The 22320-nt window shown below is 43.7% G+C and overlaps 1 protein-coding gene across 1 annotated transcript in view; it reads left to right on the top strand.

The window, feature by feature from the left end:
- Positions 1 to 22320, top strand: part of SLC24A3 (solute carrier family 24 member 3) — a 437684-nt gene that overhangs the window by 313983 nt on the left and 101381 nt on the right. Inside the window, exons 5-6 of the mRNA XM_006015414.3 lie at positions 1118 to 1202; positions 4388 to 4491. Coding sequence (XP_006015476.1) covers positions 1118 to 1202; positions 4388 to 4491 — 189 coding nt within the window. The remainder of the gene's footprint in view (positions 1 to 1117; positions 1203 to 4387; positions 4492 to 22320) is intronic.

The following is a 22320-nucleotide window of genomic DNA, read 5'->3' on the forward strand; positions in this document are numbered from 1 at the left end:
TTACCTTACCCACTCGACGTCTTATGGTGAATTCTATTATTAGGTGATCACTGTCCCCCAGATGGCTACTGATCTGTAGGTCCCCTACCATGTCATCCCCCGCTGCCAATACCAGATCCAGTAAGGCATTCCCCCTGGTGGGACCGTGTACCTCCTGTGTCAGGTGGAGGTCCTGTACACAGGTTAGAAACCTGCGTGAGCGGTGGGACTTTGCTGTCTGTGACTCCCAGCAGATGTCCGGGTAGTTTAGGTCCCCCATGACTACCGCCTCTTTAGCTTTTATGGTCTCCGAGAGTTGCCTCAGGAGCCCCAAATCCCTTTCTTCCCCTTGATGTGGGGGTCTGTAGCAGACCCCTACCACCAGATGCTGGGTTCTCAGAGGAAGCCAGCAGTCCTCAGAGTGCTGTGGTAGCCTGCTAGGGGGAAGGGGGGGGTCTGCCCACTTGAAGGGCTGCGGGCACAATGGCCATTGCTCCACACCACTGATTGGCTGCAAGAGCTGTCTGTCATGTGGTCCCTCCCCTCTTCACCAATCAGCAGCAAGGGGTGGGGCCACATGACAAGCAGCCCTCGCAGCCAATCAGTGGCATGAGGCAGGGTTGTATGACAGGCAGCCATTCAGCCATGAGAGACAGGGCCACCAGGGTCCTTTAGCCAATCAAAGGTGGCGGGGGAGCTGCACTCTGTCCACAAAATGGCTCTGGGCCCAGCGTTCTGCCTACAAAATTGGTGGGGCAGCTGCCCCAAATTTGGTAGGTTGATAATCATAGATTACTACCCTGTGGACTGAGGAGGAAGTGGAAAAGGATCTGTGACTCACAGGGGTATCCCAGCACCTCCTGGGTGCAACAGCTAATCTCCTTCCCCATACTCAGGAGTGAGCCAAAAGGTGCAATCTACCCTCTGGGAGCTGAGCTTGTGTCTTGCTTAATTAAGTCAAGAGTGCACTAACATTAACTGCTGTAACTGATGTTCCTCTGTCCTATTGTTTCTTCCATACTTTCCATTAAATGCATATTGGCAGTTTTGCATTTGAACCAACAACAACCTTATGTCCATTGAATTTCTCCTACTGTGCTGGTATCCTGACCACCGACTTTGCTCTGTTTCTCTGCAGCGCTTGCATCTCAGTGAAGATGTGGCTGGTGCAACTTTCATGGCAGCGGGAAGCTCTGCTCCAGAGCTGTTTACATCTGTCATAGGTAACTAATTGCCAGCTACCATTGTTCGGAATCAGGTTAAAACAAGCATGAAGTCCAGATTGTGTCACCAAGTGAGTAGGAGAGCTGTAGTAAGGCTTGACCTCTTCTCTCACAGACTCCTGAAGGAGTAGTTGTGATACATCTTCATGAAATCTGAGGAACTGTACATGTGCATCATCACACACTGATGAAAGACCACACACCCGAATTTCTCTGTCTTTATGTAAAATGCACACCATCAGCCATAACTCAGGCCTTGTGCTGCACCCAGTAGTGCAAGCAGGGCATGAGCCCCAGGTACTGACTAGGCGGTAGGAAACCAAAATGGAGCAGGGGCAACTCATGCTCCCATCTCCCATTCACGCCCTCCTCCTCCCCACTTCCCCCTCCCCCCCCCCCCCAACACTTTCTCCACAGCCTCTGGCTCTAGCTCCAGCAAAGTGAACACAGGGTGGCAGCAACAGTGCAAAGTCTGTGCGTGATAGTGAGTGAAGGGCATTCTGTAAGATGTAGCTTCTGCTGCTGCAGGAAGACGCCACCTCATTTTTGTGCCACTACAAACCAGTGATGTTTTGGCTGCTTGACATGTGTCAGCAGCAAAAAAATGAAGCAATATCTTCCCTCAACAGCAGTGAACTCCAGCAGTGAACTCCAGAGCACCACCACTGATCTGCTTCCTTCCTGCTGTCACAGCCTCCAGAGTAGGAGGAAGCTTCAAGGAAGCAGTGGAGGAAGGGGTGCTGCTCAGGACCCAGTACCTTTGGCTCCACCAGTAGTTAACTTGCCACTAAATTCTGCCACAGCCTGTAATGGACATGCTCTGCACTGCATTACCAATCACCAAGCACAATCCGGGAAGGTGCCAATCCCACCTGTACTCCAGGCCATAACTGTGATGAGAAGCTCCACTGCAAGATCAAAGTGTAGAAGTAGGCATTAGTGGCAAGCAAAGGTTTTGTGTTTCATTTGTGTCTCCGCATCCCCTAACCAAGCTTCAAGAATAGCTGGCTGCACAGGAGCTCCCTCTGTCCTAGCAGATATCAGGTATGACCAGGTCCTCCTCCTCTTCCAAGCATTCAATGAGAAATTCCTTACATTCACTCTCGGAAATGTATAGAAGCACGGTGGCTCCCCAGAGCCTGTGGCCACTACTAGTGTGCGTGAGAGTGCAGGTTGGGAAACTTTATATGGAAAAATTAGTCAAAGGCTTTAAAAACATTGGTATTCCTCCCATGGGAACGATTACATTCAGAGAAGAGGATCTGAAGGGCTTCCATACAGCAGTAGGTTATTCAGGGAGCTCTCAGAGCAGCACCCCATTTTGGGAGGTGGGGATCAGGAACTAACTTATTTCTGCAGCAAGACTCAGGAGCAGAATGCTCTTTCCACAACATCCCAGAGTTTTGGATTTGGGGAACAGCAAGTTCTTGTACAGATAGGAAGGAGGAAAAGTTTGGGCAACTCATGGCTCTTCTCAAGCTAGGTACTCAATGAATATGAACTGGACACTGGGGCTAGCACTAGGGTGGCCATTCGTCCGGTTTTATAGAAGACAGTGTGGTTTTCTGCTACTCTGTCCTCTATTAATATGAAACCAGATGCCTTTATGTCCTCTATTTTTCTCTTGAGACACCCAAACTTTCAACCCACAATTGAACTTTAGATTGTTTGTCTTCATTGGTTAATATGTTTGTCATTTAATTAATCCCGTGTTTGTATTGGTCCTGCAAATGCCAACAAAGATCCTATTTGTCATGCTTCCTAATGACATCCTTACGTTACAGCTGTTGCTTGCCGCTGTTAAACATTTGTCTTCAAAATCAGTTTGACATCACCCTTAATTCAAAATGCCCAAGTGAAAGACATCCTTGAATTCAGAATGGTCGAAAGAATACTAATGCAACTATCCTGTATTCTGGAGGTACCTCAGTGGCCACCCTAGCTAGCACAGAGCTCCCATGAAAAGAGCATTTGTGAAGCCTCTTTTTGGGTCTGCTCACGTTGGGGTCAAAAGCAGCTAGTTTCAACCATGTACAAGCACTGTTGTTGCTATCATTGTTCTGTTGCTGTTCCCTTGACCAAGTGGGGACAGCAGTTTTGATTGGAGAATTAAGTTATAAAACCACGCGCTAAATTATCTGAGTTAAGGGTAATGTATTGTCCTGTCTGTGTGTGTAGATACAGAGCAAGAAGGTAATTAGCCATTAGAACAGCCAAGGGTTGCTGCACATTCTCCACCAATGGAAATATTTAAAACAAGTTAAGACAGGCAAGGAATATTGTGGGTGATATCTTTTATCGGATCAGCTATGTAGTTGAGAGGGATATAGACAAGCTTTCAGGAGACCCAAGGAAGGGTTCTTGCTACCCAAAAGCTTGTCTAGATCCCTCCAAACCAAGCAGTTGGTCCAATAAAAGATATCATGCACAGAATGTTTTCATCTCACATTTTTCCTGCACCATCACAACTACAACATCACCCCAACACTTCTAAATCAAGCTAGAATTTTTTTTCCTAAGTACCAAGCTCTAGTTCAGCCATAGCTAGGGAACTCAAAGCAGGAATTAATTCAGGGAAATCACACGGCCTTTGTTATACAAGCAGCCAGACAAGATAATCACAGTTCCCCTTTCCTAAACATTTAGGAGTTTAAAAGTGACTGAATCAAGAACCCTCTACTAGCAACTTGTCTATAACATGATGAATTTCCTCCTGCCTACCAATATCTATTCTAACAGCCAGCTCCCCACCTTATTACAGTACAGTCCACAGTCTGGTAACTATTACTCTGTGATTAAACACTTTGTGTAATGTGATTATGAAGGGAAAAAGAACATAGATCACATTGGTCAAAGAAATTCTGCTACAACTTTGAGTCATAGCTAGCAGGTGATGGACATTGTGATTTTTCTAGCCTTTATGGCATGTGTTTCTGTGATGTCCATTACTATAGTGTGGGTTACCTAGAAATCTCTAGTACATTTACTTTTTATCACACACAGTCTCTCTAATCCTATCAAAGGGCCACCCATATTCTCCCTGTGTCTTTGCTTCTCACATTGTCCTATTAAATATGAGTAAAAATGGCAAAACCAAACACATGACTCAGTGGTCTGCAATGTTTTTTTTAGTAAAAACTCTTTTCTTTCCAACTTACCCACTTTGCCTTGAACTTGTTTTTCAGGTGTTTTTATTGCCAAAGGAGACGTAGGAGTCGGAACCATTGTTGGCTCTGCTGTATTCAACATCCTTTGTATTATCGGTGTGTGTGGGCTTTTTGCAGGACAGGTAAGAGTCCCTAATAAATTCTAAAAGGTTCCTGGTTCCCTCCGGTATTCGGCAAAATAACTGCAAGTTGGCAGCTCATGCAGATCAAGACTGCAGTTCACAGAGAGATGAAGAAGTATGCAAAATGAGAGGCTGTTTTATTGAGTTGAAGGGCCGAAGGCTGCTTTGAGTATGATGGCAGCACTGTATCAGGAAGATGGCAATGCTGCCAAGGTCACTGATTCAGGAATTATTGGAGAAGAGAAAGCAATAGCTAAATTTGATGCAATTTAGAGTCCAGCATCTAGTGGAAGAAACAGCAGATGACCATTCCCCAACATTATTCAGAGAGGAAATATGGAGCAAACTTGATATGTGTAAGGCTTTAGACCACTGACCCACATGAGTCAGCTCCACTGATTTCAGACGGGTAGAATCAGATACTTAGTCCCAAATCCACAAGGGTATTTAGTTGCCATACTCTTGTATAGGCATCTCACTTCCACTGAATTCAGTCTGAGTTAGACATATGTATGCTTTTGTGAATCTAAGCATCAATGCTCAAAGAAACATGTCTACTTCCATCTTTTTTTTTCTGTTTTCACTTTCAGTGAAAACGCCCTCGCGTTTCATTCATTTGAGACAGGCCAGTTGAGGCTTCTCTATCACCAGCTGTGACATGACCAAATAAGTAACAAGTGATATCTTTGGCATTTGTGTTTCCCCCCCACTTCAAACACAGATGTTAATAACCATGTCCCAAGCATTAAAACCTAACAGCTAAGAAAGAGTTGGACTATAGCAAAGGAATGCAGCTCATGAGATAAGATTATCTTATCAACAGCATCTTAATGACAGCTGCATTTCAGCTGTTTTGATACCTTTAAAGGCAAAGTCTTAAAAATTCAGCTGTGGTTGTAAAGGAGTGTTTATGACCAAGAGAACACTAGCTTTTGTCAATGGCCAGACCTCATTTGGGAAATACCATCTGTGCCTAGTCCTCCGCTCATTCAGATACCGCATTCAGATACACAGCTTTGCCTAAAACAGTTAGATCACCAATATCCTGGCAGCATCTCACTCAAGTTACTAAGTAAAAAAGTCTCCTTTTCTCCTACATCTGCCACTTACAGTTGAAGGGCAGAAATTAAAATGCATGAGGCCTCAGTTAGACTGAGTCAACAGAGCTCTGTGAAAGTCCATGGAGTGACATGGATTTATGCCCACATTGTTCTGTTTTAGCTTAGGTAATGCCATGAGGGATGCTCCATAAAATTCCTAGATAGAATAGGGTTGACCCAAGCCTGAGGGAATAGATTTCAGAACAGTAAAGGATCTAGAAATATTCCATGCTGGGCACCCCTGGGGTTCCATTTTTTAAATGTTTCTTAAATCTGTTTTGCTTTTGAGTTCAAGACATGGATTGCTTCTGACCTCCTCTGTGATTCTAGAGGATACAAACAATGATGCGGCTAGTTCAGGCTGCTTGACACTTCCCAGTAGGAGACCCTTTTTACTTAATAGTTTTCTGAATTGTAATCATTTAGGCTGAAAATTTCTATATTTGATGTCTGGCATACCTTATTTTGTTTTGGTTTAATTTCACAAAAAATGGCTCAACCATTCCTGAGAACAAGATTTTGCCAAAAATACAGAGTGCCCATGTTGAACAATGCTTCCAAACACTTTCCTGAGAAACTCCAACAATCCTTTGCTGTGGAATGATGACTTGAAATTTGGTAGTAAACATCACCCCTGTGACCAGAGAGGTGCCTTTTGCCATCTCCTTGAAATTCCACTCACATTTTACCAAATTGCAAGCCTTCGAAAACTGCCAACCACACATGCTCAATAGAGGTTTGGCAGCTAAATTCTCTGCAGAGTTGACATTGTTGTCCCCCTGCTTTAGCTGTGGCAGGTTAAGCAGTCTGCTTTGTGGTTGTGTGACAAGGTTGCATGTGTAGTTTGGGTTATAGGTTAGACAATGATTGGCTGGAATGGTTTGAATGTCTAACAACTCCCAGCCATTTCCCTGCTTCCCGCTCCCGCCCTTCTACAGCCCCACGTGACTGCCAGCTGTATCGCGGGACCAGGGAGCACAGGGCTGCACTGGTATGGGTGGGGGGTGTGGGTGTGTATATACAGGCAGAGATTATGTGTGTGGGTAGGCAGGGACTGTGGGGGGTGGGGGGGGCAGGCAGGGGCAGACTGTGTGTGTATGTGTTCATAGGCTGAGTCCCACACCCACACACCACCATACACATGCACCCACAGCCCCCTTGCACTGCTATACATGCAAACCCTGACACGTTCCAGGCACCCAGCCCCCACAAACCCCATACCCACCCACACCCCACATATCCAAACACACACACCCATGTGCTCCCTCACCCCACATACCCACGCACCCATAGCCCCCTACAAACCTATACCCACCCCCCACAACATACAAAAGTAAGACTTCATTTTAAGCTATTGTGCAATCACCTCTGTGTACACTACACAAACACATGTAAATCAAGACAAAAATATTTTTTTGAAATCGAATTAATGAATGCTATAGATATTTGCTTTTTAGAATATAATTTAGTATTTTTCTGGTTCCAAGACAGGAAAACCCCTTGCTGAAAGGAGTGATTCTGGGGGCAAGGGGAGGCACTTCTGGTGGCAAAGGTCAGGGGTTAGGGAACAGGACTTCCAGTCACAAGATGGTGGCCAGGGGGCGGAGCGTCTGTCAAGGGTTGGGGCTACCAATGCGGCCCTCAACAGCTTGCTAAAACTGGGTAAGCAGCCCTTCACCTGAAATTATTGCCTGCCCCTGTGACACAGTGTCCTCAATGACTGATTTCACTTAACCAAATTGTTAATCCAGTCCTTGATCTTACTCTAGCTCATTATTTGTGTTGCACTAACTTTTTCTTTGCCTGGCAGCAATGCCATTAACTCTTGGTCTTATTTCTTAAATGCGTTCCAGCATGTCAAACTACATATGGCCACGAGTTGTCTGTCTGAAATTAAGTTAAGTGGTGAGATCTGAGTTCCTGTATGAATTAGAGATGTGATTGAGTCTTTGTAATTAAATAGCCTCATGTCCACTCCACTTGCAGTTTGCAAATATAGTAAATATTTTCGTGTTCTTGTAAGGTGCTCTTTGAAATGTCACCATACAACCTTGATCAGAAATATGACGCGATGCAAGATAATGCAGTGAATACAAATCAATAGGACAACTAAGCCCGAAAGAGTGGAAAGGGAAAAGAGGCTTCGATATCTTTCTTGGTATGAAAAATTGGACAGAGAGTTTGAAATTTCACTGGAAAGTTTTGAATCCAATTTTGATGTTTATGTGCCATGAGGATTTTCAAGGGGAAAATGGCTGTGAGACTTGAATAAGCTGTACAGCAAGCATGATCTATAGAAGGATTTTCTGGGGTTGATATCTCACTCTTGTATTTAATGTACTAGTAGCTCCATTATAACTCTTCCTGAGAAAGCCAATATGATCCTGGCAAATTATTAATTAACAAAGCTTTATGGTGGCCTGAAGCTATGCTCCCCAGAGGTGTCCTTTAGTGGGCACATCTATGTGAGGCATTAACAGCACAATAGTCTAATAATACTGCGCAGTAGTGTGTCACAGCACAAACAGTGTTAATATGCTACTGCGCAGTATTATTATGCTACTGCACAGTAGCATCAGTTAAAAGGCATTCACCGGTGCTACTGTACAGTAACTCTAGTTACTCTGCATTTATGTAGTACTTGATTATACGACTGCTAAATTAAATGTGCAGTAACCACTGTGCATTAACTGTTTAATGTGATGACCCCAAAACAGCAAAGTAGTTCTTTTTGCCATATAGCTACCAGTCTGAAACCTTCTCATAAAACAGAAGCCTAGACTGTAATTCTAGCTGGAAGGGAGAAATCTAGGTGTTGAGAAAAAAATATAAAACTTCTTTTGGGTTTGTTTTCAGGACATGACTTGGAACCCAATTGTTGTAATAACTGTCTCAGCTCCCTTTATCCTCCCATACCTGATAACATTTCAGAAGGGATATTGGCTATAATAAATTATCCTAAGCATAGTATAAGGGTAACACAGCATAGAACTATGAGCTAAGAAGTCTAGTTATTGTTTCTTTTCTTGGTTATACCGTGGATTTGTCACGTGATTTGAGTAAAACATGGAATTTATGTTTGTTGCAGTTTAACCCAAGGTGGTTTTGATTGAATCAAATTGACTTTAAAAAGCTGATTTCCATTATAATTTAAATCACCAAGCAACTAGCCTTGATTTATATTAATCTTAATCTTATTTAGTATTTACACTTTAGTTATTTTACCAAAGAAAGGTTCATTTTCACTGGCTGATATAATTATGCATTTCTTTCTGCTAAGCTTGAAGATACAAAATATTTATATCATAAGTAATTACATAGTTTAATATATGTTTCTTTCTATTTTTATTAGGTTAGAGACAATGGTGAGAAAATAGATATAACCACATAACTTTAGGAAGTAGTTGTGAGCATTAATTTGCTTGAAGTCCTTAGAGGAAAGGTTATGTAGCAGAGCAAAATACTGCTTCCATTTCATAAGAATACGTGAGAAAAAAATATGGGATGAGACTTTCAAAAGTGTTCAAAGCCTTGGCCTCACTGTGCTTCCACTGAAGTTAGTGGATGTTTTACCATTTTCTGCAGTAGCAGAAGAGTCAATCCAAGGCTATGAAAATCCTACCTAGATCTGTGCAGGAATTTATAAACTTAATGGAGGGTACAGTTTCATACTTCCTTGTGGTAAACACAACAGTCCATTGCAAACATGACTAAAATTGTGAATTGTCCCAAATTTGGCCTCAGGCAAAATCTTGTACTCTTTTGCTGTGTATTCTAAAGGATCTTCCAAAATACATTATATATATATATATATATATATTGGAAGAAAACAAGAGACTTCTATATTTGATTTTTTAGTACACAAATACCAGATTCTTTGTGTGTTAGATATGCCTGGTAACAGTATGAGAAATGAGGCTGTAAGAGGTTGCTTTTCTATGCCAATTTCAGTGTCACAGTGATTACATTGGCTCCAAATTCCATCAGACTAATTTCCCCATCCATTTTCAATGTTAATGTCTTACTGTGGCAAGGTGGTATTGAAGAAGAGCCATCATGGATATATTCTGGCTAAGTATCCTCTCCATTTGTGCTCCTACCTTGTTATTACACACTAGCATTTAGGGATAATGGCTCATACAGGATTATAAATGGGGCAAGACGAGTTAAGTTTTTATTTGGTTTTGTTGTGCCATTCCCAGTTTCAGGGATTTTCTCACCTTAATTATTTTTCTTAGTTTGCAAATAGGAAAAGCAGTTATTTCAGCTTATTACTTTAACCACTTGAATGCTACTTTAGTTCTAGGCATGTTACTTTGAAATGCAATTTTCTATTAGGAATGTGTTGTATCTAAAACTCCTTTCCCCTTGCCTGATATAACTTCTCCCAACATCAGGCCATGGAGCATTGAATTTCAATTCTTGGAGCAGATTCATAAGATTCTTGGATCAGAAGCTACAGTCTAAAGCGAGCTCCCAAAATGGGTGGGTCTGTTGGGGTGCATTTATCTTCTCTCTATAGAATCAGAGGCGTGTCAAGCCACAGGATGTCAGCTGTGTTGCCACTTTCTGCTAACAGTTCTTGAACTTGAACTTGAACTTGGCCAGCAAATATTTTCATTCTGGTTGAATGGTCAGTTTTATGTCAGATGAAAAGATCTGTGGGGTCTCAAGAGAAATCATACACAGGGCCTTGAAAGAAATCAGAGATCAGGAGAGTAACTAAAGCTCTCCAAACACTAGGAACCAGGATAACTGGAACAAGTCTCTGCCTAGTGTAGATTGGCTCAGCCACATTGACTTCAGAGGAGTCCAATGTGGTCTAGCTGAGGGTCTGACGGATCTGAACTGCTACTGCTGTTGCATGGTAGCACATTATGTGTTAGCACATGCCAGATCTGTGAGACCCAGCTGCTTCAGGGCCTAGATGAAACCAGAACAGTTTCTAGCTGTGCTGCAGACCTCACTGGAGCAATTCTTTAATGTTGCCAAAAGAACAAAAAGGGGAGAGGGAAGGTTTCTCTTTGTTACCAAGCATTGCTTTTTGACAAAGGGATTCTTTGATATGTTGTTTGGTTGCATTTGGGGAAGTGAGGAAGGGATGCAGCAGGTAGAATGGAGGCTTCATACAAGCCATTAATGAAACAGTTGCATTGTGAACTGAATCAGAATCATTACATTAAACACCCAGAGCTGCTAATCCAACCACAGAGCAAGAGCTCAGTTCATGTTTCAGAGATGATGATTCTTGGGCTAATTGGCCATCTGTGCTGTGGTCTGCCACAACCAAACCTACCTAATTAAAGCACTGATGTGACAAGAGTTTTGAAATGATCATGTAGCTGGTCTCCCTGTAAAGGCAGTTTCCAGCAGGCTCCTCTAACTACTTCTTTCACTGGTTTCCAGCAATAGGTATTTGTGTGTGTTTATCTTAAAAGTGGGAACTTGCATGTGAATGCTATTATTTATTAATATATACAGATAGTACAGTAACATGTACAAACCCAAGGCTTAACCCATTGTGCAAGATGTTGTACAAAAACAAAATGAAACCACAGGTCCTTGGCCCAAAGAGACTGCAGTCTAAACCCATGGCTACACAGTAATTGTACCAGATCTGATGGCAGCGTGCTCAAATGTTCTCTGTTGCTCCAGGGGAGCTGCTTCCAAAACACAAAGCAATGTGACTGCATTTGTGCAGTGCTTCAGATGAGTTCATTAACACTGCTGAGTGACAGTGCCCATTACCCCACCTCCTTGCTAAGCCACAAAGTTTTCCAGATGCTGCTACATTGCTTCTTGTTTAGGAGGCAGCCAGCCTAGAGCAGTGCAAAGTGACTGAGGACAGCACTGCTGGCCATGGTAAGGCATAGCATAAGTAACCTAGGTTTACTGAAGAACAGCATATCCTTAGAAACAGACATATACCAAAGTATGAGCCAAATTCTGGCTGGCTTATTGAGGTGCATAAACTGGGGACAGGCTCCAAGAGCCTTCCCTTCCACCTCCCCTGTTGGCTGACCACAGCTGGTGTTCTTCTCCTCTGTATCCAGGGGATGCTCTGTTTTTAGAAAGCAGGACTGGAAGGAACCTCGTAAGGTCATCTAGTCCAACTTCAACTCAAGGTGAGCATCCCTGACTAAACTATCCCACCTAAGTGTCTATCTAACCTGCTCTTGAAAATTTGCAGGGATGGAGATTCTCTAGGTAGCCTGTTCCAATGCCTGACAACCTTCATAGTCAGAAATCTCTTTCTAATTTCCAATCAAAATTTCCTTTGCTGCAGTTTGAAGCCATCTATTCCTGTCCCCAGAACCACAGAGAAAGGCCTTTCTCTATCTTTTTTACAATCGACTTTTTGGTGTTTGAAGACTGTTTTCAATCCCTCCTCAATTTTCTTTTCTCCAGATTATATAATCCTAATTCTTTCAGCCTGACTTCATAAATCATGCTTCCCAGGCCTCCATTCAGTTTGGTCAAACCCCCACTGGACTATTTACATATCTTTCTTGAAGCATGGAGCCTAAAATTAAATACAGTGCTCCAGGTGAGGCCCTAATGGTGCCAAAGAGAGCAGAATAATCACTTCCTTTGATTTGCAAAGTGGTGGTCCTGTTAATACATATGAGTATTCTGTTGTCTTTTTTTTTTTTGCAACAAGAGGACACTGTTGACTTGTATTCAGCTTAAGGTCTTCTCTGCAATACTACAGCCTAGCCAATCATTCCCCAGTCTGCCTGTTTGCATGCATGGAATTATTCCATCCCAAGTGCAGGACTTTGCAATTGTCCTTGTTGAATCTCATCTGATTGACTATAAAACATGTCTCCATTCTATGCAGATCATTCTGGATCCTAATCCTGCCCTCTAAAGTGTCAGCATTTCTGCCCAACTTGGTGTCATCTGCAAAGTTGATAAGCATGCACTCAGTTCCATCATCCAAATTATTAATGAAGGTATTGCATCAATGAAGGTGTCGATCAATACTGGCCCCAGGCTGGAACCCTGGAGAACCCCATTTGATACCTTCTGCCAGCAACATACTGAGCTATTGATAACTATTTGTTGAGTACAGTGATGCAACCAGTTATGTATCCACAGTACACTACCTTCATCAACTCTGTATTTCCTTAGCTTATTAATGAGGATATCATGGGAGACGTTGTCAAAAGCTTTGCTAAAGTCAAGGCATACCACATCTACTGTTCTCCCCACACGTGCCTGTCACTTATACATCAAAGGAAATCAGATTCATCAGGCATGACTTGCTCGTGGTGAATAATGCTAGTTGTTCCTGAATACCTTGTTCTCCTCCTAGTGCTTCACAATAGATTCCTAGATGAGGACCTGCTCCATCATCCTTCTAGGTATTAAGGTCAGGCTGACTGGTCTGTAACTCCCTGGATCATTCTTCTTCCCTTTCTTATAGATGGGTGCTGTGTTTGCTCTTTTCCAATTATGTAGGACCTCACCTGACCACAACCTTCAAAGAAGATAACCAGTGACTCTGAAATTGGCTGAGGTAATTCCTTCAGTACCATAGGCCAGGGGTATCAAGCACATGTATCCCCAAAGGGTGGATGAGTGGCACACGGCCAATCTGCAGGCTAGATCAGACCCATGGATCCCCTTCTCTCCTCATGCCAGATCCAGTGCATGTGATGTGTCCTCTGGCTGCTCCCGAATCCAAGCCACATGCAGCACCCACTCCAGCCAGTCTAGGTACCACATGTGGCACAGTTCCAGACTGGTGGGAGAGGGCACCATATGTGGCATAGATCCTGAAACAAGCAACTCATATGGCATAGTCCAGATGGGGCAAGTTCTGTGTATAGCTTGGATCCCAGACCAGCCAGAGCAGGTGTTGTGTATGGTGTGTGTTCCAGGTCCTACCCATGGGGCTAGTCCACCATGCACTGCGTGCAACATGTGCATCAGCTCAGACCCAGGGGCAGCACCAGGAACCAGATGACAGGGCTTCATGGGCCAGATCCGGCCTGCAGGCCATACTATCTTTGATACCCCTGCTCTAGAGTGTATTCTAACTGGCCCTGCCAACTTGCTTCTTTAAGTAAACTTTAACCTGTTTTTCTTTAAACCCATTTGTCTCCTTCCTTGTCTTTGCTGCCAACTATGCTCATCATCTGGTAACTGACTTTATCCATGAAGACTGAAATAAAAAAGGTTTTAAATACGTCAACCTTCTCTGTATAATCCATAGCTAGATTGCCTTCCACATTCTGTAAGGGATCTACATTTTTCTGGTCATCCTCATATACTTGACATACTTGCAGAATCCCTTTTTATTGCTTTTTACATCCCTTGCCAATTGCATCTCAGATCGTGCCTTGGCCTTCCTCATTTTTTCCCTGCACATTTGTGCAGTACTCTTATAATCTTCCCTGGTAACATGGCCAAGTTTCCACATTTTTTTGGTGTTCTTTTTTGAGTTTCAGCTCATTAAGGAGATTCCTGTCTAGCCAGGGTGGTCTCCTGTTGCCCTTCCAATTCTTTTATAGCATCAAAATAACTTTTGTTCCTGCATTTTTATTATGACATCCTTAATGTACAACCAGTTCTTCTGGACACCTTTTCCCCCTCAGACTTGCCCACCAGTTCCCTGGTTTGTAAAGTCTACTTTTTTTTAAATCCAGTATTTTTGTTCTGCTGCTCTCCTTTCTTCCTTCCTTTAGTGACATGTAGAAGTCCAACTCCCCAAACATGGGAGTGAGAGAGAATGATTGGTTCTGTGGAGTGAAGGTATAATCTACAATTTGAGCTTTGCTTTATGCCCTATCCATCATGTGCTTGTGCCTGAATGGCAGCATCTGGCAGTGGGAGAGGGTTGAACAAACACTTCATCATGTGTGATAACACTACTGACAGGCATTACCTTTTTTTAATGGCAACAACTGTACATGCTTATTGCAAAGTTGCTAGGGAAAAAACAGAACAGAACAGAGCAAGTGAAAGGACTGGTATTTTTCCAGTGACAGGGGTCCCATTTAGTTCCTGTCCAAGGTGACTGATGCAGGAAAAAGGCTGACTGGACTATGGAAGCTAAAGTAGCCATACTGTAGCTAAGCGTGAATGGTGAGCACACCAAGAGTCTTGGTACAGGACTCTTTACTGTGGGGCTGTACTTTGGGTTCTGAAGAAATTTGGTTTCCTCCATATTGTTAGTTTTAAGTAACATGTCACGAACCCAATTATGTTTTGGGGGTCCACAGCATGTCATAATTGTTTCCCTGTGTTTAATTGTCCTGATACAGAATGCACAGTCTCATTGGAAACCCCATGTTACACTGTGTCCATTTATGCTATTATTGTCACTATATGGTCTATGCTATGCTGACTATATATATCTCTGTGGTTTTGGATATGGTTTAGCCAGGAAGCTTAGGGAGTGGGTGGAACTGCTAATTAGGGCTGTGCAAAGCTTCAGTCGCTGATTCAATTCAGTGGAGATCTGGCCTAATTCAGCAGCTGAATCTCCGAATCCAAATCGAATCAGGAGACCCTTTAATCTCTCCAAATTGAATCGGAACCCACCAAATTGATTCGGAGAGATTTGGAGAGATTCAATGATTTGGACATAGACACAGCTTTAAATGTTTTTTCTACATACCTCAAGGTATCAGGCAGCTTGTGAATGCTGCAGATGGTGTGTCCCACAGGAGCGCAGGGGGCTCCCCAGCGCGCTTGGCGGCGGACCCGAAAGTGGACCAGAAGCACTTCCAATCCACTTCCGGGTCCACCGCAGAGCATGCAGGGGACCCGCCTCCCCCCTGGCTCAGTGCCTGGTGCCTCCCAGATCTGGGGGGGCACCTGGGGTCCTCCTGCAGCCAATCGCCAAGCCCAGGGGTGGGGGTCTCCTGCGCACTTGGCAGAGGACCCGGAAGTGGACGGAAAGTACTTCCAGTCCACTTCCAGGTCTGCCGCCGCACACACAGGTAGCCCTCTCGTGCTCCTCTGGATGCTTTATCTGCCCCAGCATCAGAGCATTCACAAGCCACACCTGGTACCTTGAGCTACGTAGGAAAAACATTTAAAGCCGTGTCTATGGACGAATCGTTGATTCTCCGAATCAGCATCTAATCTTCAGATTCGAATTTGGCCGAATGAAATCGGGGCGGTGATCCGAATCGACAAATCAAATCATTGTCCCCCAATTTGGGCTGAATCCAAATTGAATACAGCCTGTTTCACAAAGCCCTACTGCTAATTATCTCTTGCCATTGTGTTCTAGGGCCAGGACAATTGCTACTCTCAATAGCAGACAGAAGGGGCCGCTGTTGTGATCGGCCTTCCTGTGCATTGTCTACCTATGATGGGGGAAATCAACTCTGCAATAGTTAAGTCATCTGCAAGTAATGGCCCTTCAGCTGGAAGGTTTCCAGGTATCTCAGGTGGCCAGAAACTTGTAGAGGGTTCTGGTGATTCATGGGCAATTAGAATAATGCTGATGAAGAGTCTGGCCTTAGAGGCTTTTTAGCATCTAGCTAGGTTTGAATCTTTGTCTTTGGATCTCAGGCTTTGTGTTCTCACTAATCTGAGTTACAAGGACCGGTGGAGTTGGCAGGAAGACTGATCTCTAAGAATCCTGTCAAGGACTCGCATAGAAGGCTAGGGATAGCCAAATGAGGGAGTAAGAATCTGTACTTGTTTTACTTTTGTGACTCCAAATCTATGGTCTGTTTTGTTTGCACAACTCTTTCATCCTCTGTAATAAATCCTTTTGCTGTGTGACTCCTTACTGATTGCCAGTGGAAAGGGTGATTTCTGGGTGATATTCCAGGCTGACTGTCTCTGGGATCTATAATCTCTTCTCGACCCAAAAACAGGGCCACTTGGGGCTGACAGGGAATCCCACACTGAAGCTGCAGGGTCCAATGTAAGGGCAGTGGAACTGAGGACTACTGAAACTAGGAGCTATCTCAGAGCAACCTCAGTCTGTTCCTTTGGGCAAGTGTCAGGACAGTAGGGAAAAACTTGGCGGTCCCCTACAGACAAGTTTGTGACAGCATGGTAAATGTAAGGTGCTCATCCTCAAACCTGTGCAGCACAGGGGTTAGGTAGTCAGTAGGTTCAGGGGTCTAATCCTTTTTGTGTGCTTTTCTTCAGGGAACACCTGCAGTTGACACAGATCATATTGCTCTACTGACTCTTCACTGCAGTTAGGCAGTAAGCATGGTGCAAGGGAGGGGAAGGGCCTTTCAATCTCCCCCTTGATTTAATGCTTCCCACCAGCAAACCAACCTCCAATCATCATGTACCCTATCCTGAACCACCTATCCAAAATCAGCCTCCATTTCATGCCCTCACCCAATCCCACAATCTTTTATGTCTGGGAATGCAATCACTGCTGCAGTTTTTAAAATACTGTTAGCTTGAAGTCAGACCATAATACACTGGGTGTATCTTATCTTTGTTGCCTTTATTTTGCACTTTGTTCAAGAATATCCTTTTTTTTCTGCTGCACACTCACTACAAAATGTTTACAGTTACCCCAGTGTCAGCTCCCCAAAGTAAGCAAACATGTTGCCATAGGCACTCCTGGGTTTTGTTGCGCATGGAATGGATGATGGGTATGGATCTATTAAAGCAAATCCCAATAGGCACCCGACTGAGGGAACTACACTTGGAAGCACAATGTAAAGTAACTCTATAGAACATCACACACAGGAAAAGAGCATTACGGTCTAAAGGTTGAGTCGAGCACTGAAAAGTTAGGAAATGCCGGTATTAAGGTTGTCTGTGCAACCGTAATTTGGCGCCCTGGAGTGTATGCATTATGATCTAGTTCTTAATTACATGATCACTTACTGGTTTTTTCCCACAGGACTCCTGCCTCATTCGGTGCACAGCATGAGCTAGGTTCACTTAACGAGCAACTATTCATTATTTTGTGTTCTCCTCATTGTTCACTTTGTGGCCTTTGCTTTATTTACTGCATACTATTCAGACCCAGCTCTGAAGGCAGAATTATTCATTTCCTCTTGGGCTCTTCTGTGGTGCTCGTCCCTATAGCACCCGAGCATCTTGACAAACAATTAGTTAATCTTCACAAAGACTCAGAGGTGAGGGGTTATTATTATGCATATGTTAAATGCAGGGAACTGAGGCAGAGAGGGGAGATGAAATACAAACCAAGTCAAGATAACTATGACCTAATTTTTTTCAGATGATGTCACATTATATTGCATGTCCAACACTTAAAACACAGCTCCCATTTGTTTTAGTTGTAGATGTGAGTGCTCAGCACTTCTAAGAATTGGATGGCTGGAAAATGAAGAAGTACCACAATTGGTGATGACTTGAGAAAAGTTTGGTGTAAGTCAGGACAGTTCAACTTCTGAGTAGTGGGGGGCCAAATGTTATGTAGGCCGTTGCCCCCCCAGGCCACGCACAATTTTGGTCCCCCCCCCCGCCCCACCAAACCACTCACACTCCCACATGTGGGCCACGAGTTCTGTGAGTGATATTGTCCCATTCTTGGGTCGGGGCAGGAAGCCAAAGCTGGAGGAGGAAGGGGGAAGCCAGAGACCCCAGCAGCAGCAGCAGCAAGAACAGCCAATCATACAGCCCTGCTTGTGAGTTATTTGCCAACTATCATATAAGAAGAGCTCTGTAGCAGAGGTAGTGATGATATCCAGTTCCCTAGGGCAGCATTCAATTTCCATAAGCATGAAACCATCCTACTTTTCCAGTCTCCTGCCTCGTTCACTGCGCACCTTCCAGCCTTTGCAGCAAATGTGGCAGAGGAACTAGAGATGGCAGCCCCTGTCAGTACATAACCCTGCTTCATTTTCAGGGCAGGATGAATTGAAACCTACCAGTGGGGCTGAAACCTCTAGATCCACCATTCCTCACCTCCACCACATGAGCTAATGATATGACTGATAACAAAAGGAGGTTTGTGAACAGCAGGCCTAGATAAGAGATGAGAGACACAATTTCCTAGGGGGGCTGACAGATTCCTGCTGACAGCAGAGACTCAGGGGAGACTCAGAAATTTGGGTTCTGTTTCCAAGCAAGGAGACATCTACTTTATTGGGCTCTGCTTATTCTGTCTGTTCCCTCAGGCTGGACCCTGAGCCTTGTCCCTTCAGCTTGTTCTGGTTTGAGTATACTTTGTTCCACACCACTGGTCACTTGTCCCAACCTCCTCTACACACAGCCAGTCTCAGTCCAGATTCATCAGGCATCTCATGATGCTCTCAATTACCTTTCACAGGACGTCCTAGTGTCTATCTTCAGACTCTCAGCTTCAGGTCACCCAGCCTATTCATGTTCTCCCATGCATACCCAGCTACCAGCTGCCAGTCATATTTTTCTTGCCTAACCATTCTCAGTTCCTCCCTGCTTGCCTCTTGTCTTTTTGTCCCATAAATTGCACTTACCCTCTACTGGCATCTCATCCTCTCTGTCTTTCTCTCTGCCATAGTCAACTCCACCCACATTCCCCCAGGCTCCCTGTCCCATATGCTTTCCAATCAAACTCTTCCCAGGACACTTGTCCCAGTTTCTTTAATCCAACAAGCCGGTACTTTCTCAAAACCTTCATTCTTCATCCAATTTACCTCCTCTTCACTCTGCCTCACTGATTCTTAGTCCCAGTCTGCTTTCCAAACTCATTATCCAGTTTTGGCCCTTTCTGCCCTCCCCCCAGCTCCAACATACTTACCTCCTTGGTTTCTATTCCTAAACTCCTTGTTCAGTCTGTCTCATTCTCTTCTCCCCAACTCAGGTCCTGTCCTTCTTACCTATCAAGTCTACTGTATACCCTTGGCTCTCTGCACAGTCAATCCCAATTTTCCCCCCAGCAACTCTTAGTCCCATTTTCATCTTGCCATGAGTCTCCAGTCCCAGTCTTGTGTCTCTCACTTCCAGCTGTTGTCCTCTCAAGTCCTTCTGACCTCAGAGCCCCTTTCATTGTCAACAATGATACCATGCTTCCTGTCACCATCAGGTTGTCCTTGGCACCGCACTCTCTGTTGTCGTACATCTGCAAGCTGTATCCACGTTTTCCTCCCCAACATTTCAATTATCCATCCTTTTTTTCCTACTATTGAAACACCCTAGGTCTGAATGTGAATACTTTCTTCACATTGCTGGACAATTACCCACACATATTCCCACTGAAGAGACTGCTAACATGGTAGTAAGGGATTGACAGTGAGTGTTGTCAAGACCAGGCCAATCTCCACCCTGACTATTTAACTTGTACGTTCTCCCCCAAGCACACCATTCTGAATAGTACAGTTGTCCAGCCTGCCCCCTTTCTATAGACTATAAGCTCTTAAGAACAGGGAATGTGCCTTCCTTTATGTTTGCAAAGCCCCTAGCTCATTGTGCAAATTACTGGGAACATCTGAAAATAAGGATAATCTGTTAGATTGGGACTTCATATTGGCCCTCCTCTTTTAACTGTGTACACCATTAAAGGGGCAGGTTAGCTCAGGATGGAACCTGAGCATCAGAAGGATCCCTGATGTGAGAGCTTTTGCAAGTAAACATTTCAGGTGTGAAGAAAGTACTTGCCTTTTCAGTGTTGAGCAGGTTCTCATAGCAGGATGCCAAACTCCAGCTCTAATTCTATACACACAGGGCACATCTACACGAGACGCTTAATGCACAGAAGACTAATTCTACTGTGCATTAGCATGGCTGGCAAAAACTGTGCTAATGCACTAATGCTCAGTAGACTTAGTCTAACGCACATTAATGTCACGTCAAAAGTATTCATCTGTGCTAATACGCAGTAGCGCCAATTACACTGCATTAAGTTAGTATCTGTTATTACAGATACTAAACTTAATACATCGTAATTATGGTGCATTAATGAACATGTAGATGCACCCTGTACAGTTTACGTCTTTTGGCTGCTTTTTGGTCAAACAGGAATCTTTCCTAGTATAATACTCTGCTTTCTTCATTGTGGACCTACTGTTGTAAAACATACAAATCAGCAAATAGGCTCTTATTTTTTAATCCTTCATTTTAATAAGCGCATTTCAAAATAATATAATTAATTAATTAATTACGATAAAGAGCTATGTTTAACAGGATCTACAATATGAATTACTTTTTTATAGGCACCCATTCAGGAAAGCATCATTGTACAAGACAGAATTGAAGCTTGGGCTTACATCCATACATATCTGAGCCAAAGGGCTTTTCTGAACCGGCAACTCTTGTCTGTAAACTGTTCATGTTGGCAGCCATCTTTTAATCACCTGTGGGTGCCATGCACATTGCAGTAAAAATAACAGCCAAGGATGACATGGCCCAAGCTGCTCACAGGAGCCAGGAAGGCAGTTTGCATTGCTGTGTGAGGCAATGTCTGAGGGCAGAGTTTGGCCACATTTCCTTGAGGTCTTGTTTTGGCTTCAGGAAAAGGAAAAAATGAGATGATGGTCAGAGAATTCCTTGTATAAATAAATAAATAAAAGCATAAAAGGAATTTGTCATTACTAAGTTAGTAGCAAACTTGGCCATATTTTCAAAGCTGGAATTAGAGGCCCCAAAAGGATTTGTCCAGAGGCGTTTATGATGATGTTATAATTATACTTAAAGCTAGCTGGGGGAAAAAAGTGGTGAAAACATGTCACATGCCTGTTTGGATATGTGCTGATTTTGCAGGGCTTTTTCAATGTCAACAAAATATTCTAAAAATCCAGGAAAAAACACAAAACTTTGGGGAATGTGAGTCATTGCCAGCCCATATGATGCTGGGATGCTGGTCACCCTTTCTGTTAGCAGTGGTAATATCTAACAGTTGTACAGCACTTTCCAGCACTAGATCTCAGTGCACTTTACTAAGGAACTCAATGTTGTTATCCCTCTTTTACATATAGGGAAACTAACGCAGAGAGAAAGGAAGGGACTGGCCCCTGGTTATCCAACAGACTAGCAGCTGAGTCAAGAGTAAAACCCAGGTCTCCTGACCCCCAGCCCAGTGCTGTATCCCTTAGACAGCATGGCTCTTTTCATATCCTCCCCAGCCCATGACACATCTGCAAATGACAGGTCTGAATATTTCCTACACCAGACAATATGAGAGAAGGCTTCAGGAGGCCCAAGTGGCACCAAGGGAAGCAGAAGGGAGCAGCAAAAGGAAAGATAAGGATTCTGCAACATGAATGGAATGGAGAATCGAGCATACCTGTGTAATTCTTAGTGATTAGTCTGAAATCTCTTTGGGGGAGAGTGTGTAACCAAAAACCCCAAGGCAATGCAGGGGCTGCAAAAACCTCCTTTTATGTTAGTTCTTTGTGTGTTTAATTTAGAAATTTTAGCCAAGCCATCAGCTTCATAGCTGAAGCCCAGTCCCATAAGATGCTCTAGCCAGTCACATCCCTACTTTACAAAAAGCCCTAATGGCTCCTGTCATTTGCAAATACCTAATCTCTAGGCCAGAGGTTCCCAAACTTTTTCTTATTGCAGACCCTCTTCCAGATTTACCAGCTGCCCATGTACCCCTATCAGCATATGTTTTGTATTTTAATCTTTTAAATGCCAATTATTATTATAATAATGAAAATTAAATATGCCATTACACAATTTCTCCCATATACCCCTCAGAGATGTCTTACATACCCTCAGGGGTATGCATACCACAGTTTAGGAACTCCTGCTCTAGGCTACTTGGTTCGACCTTGTTTTATTGTGCCATGACCTTATCAACTCATTGAGTATCAATGGCGCAGAATTTTTTAAGAGGCAT

Source organism: Alligator sinensis, unplaced genomic scaffold (genome assembly GCF_000455745.1).
Source record: "Alligator sinensis unplaced genomic scaffold, ASM45574v1 scaffold140_1, whole genome shotgun sequence".
NCBI classification, from domain to species: Eukaryota; Metazoa; Chordata; order Crocodylia; family Alligatoridae; genus Alligator; species Alligator sinensis.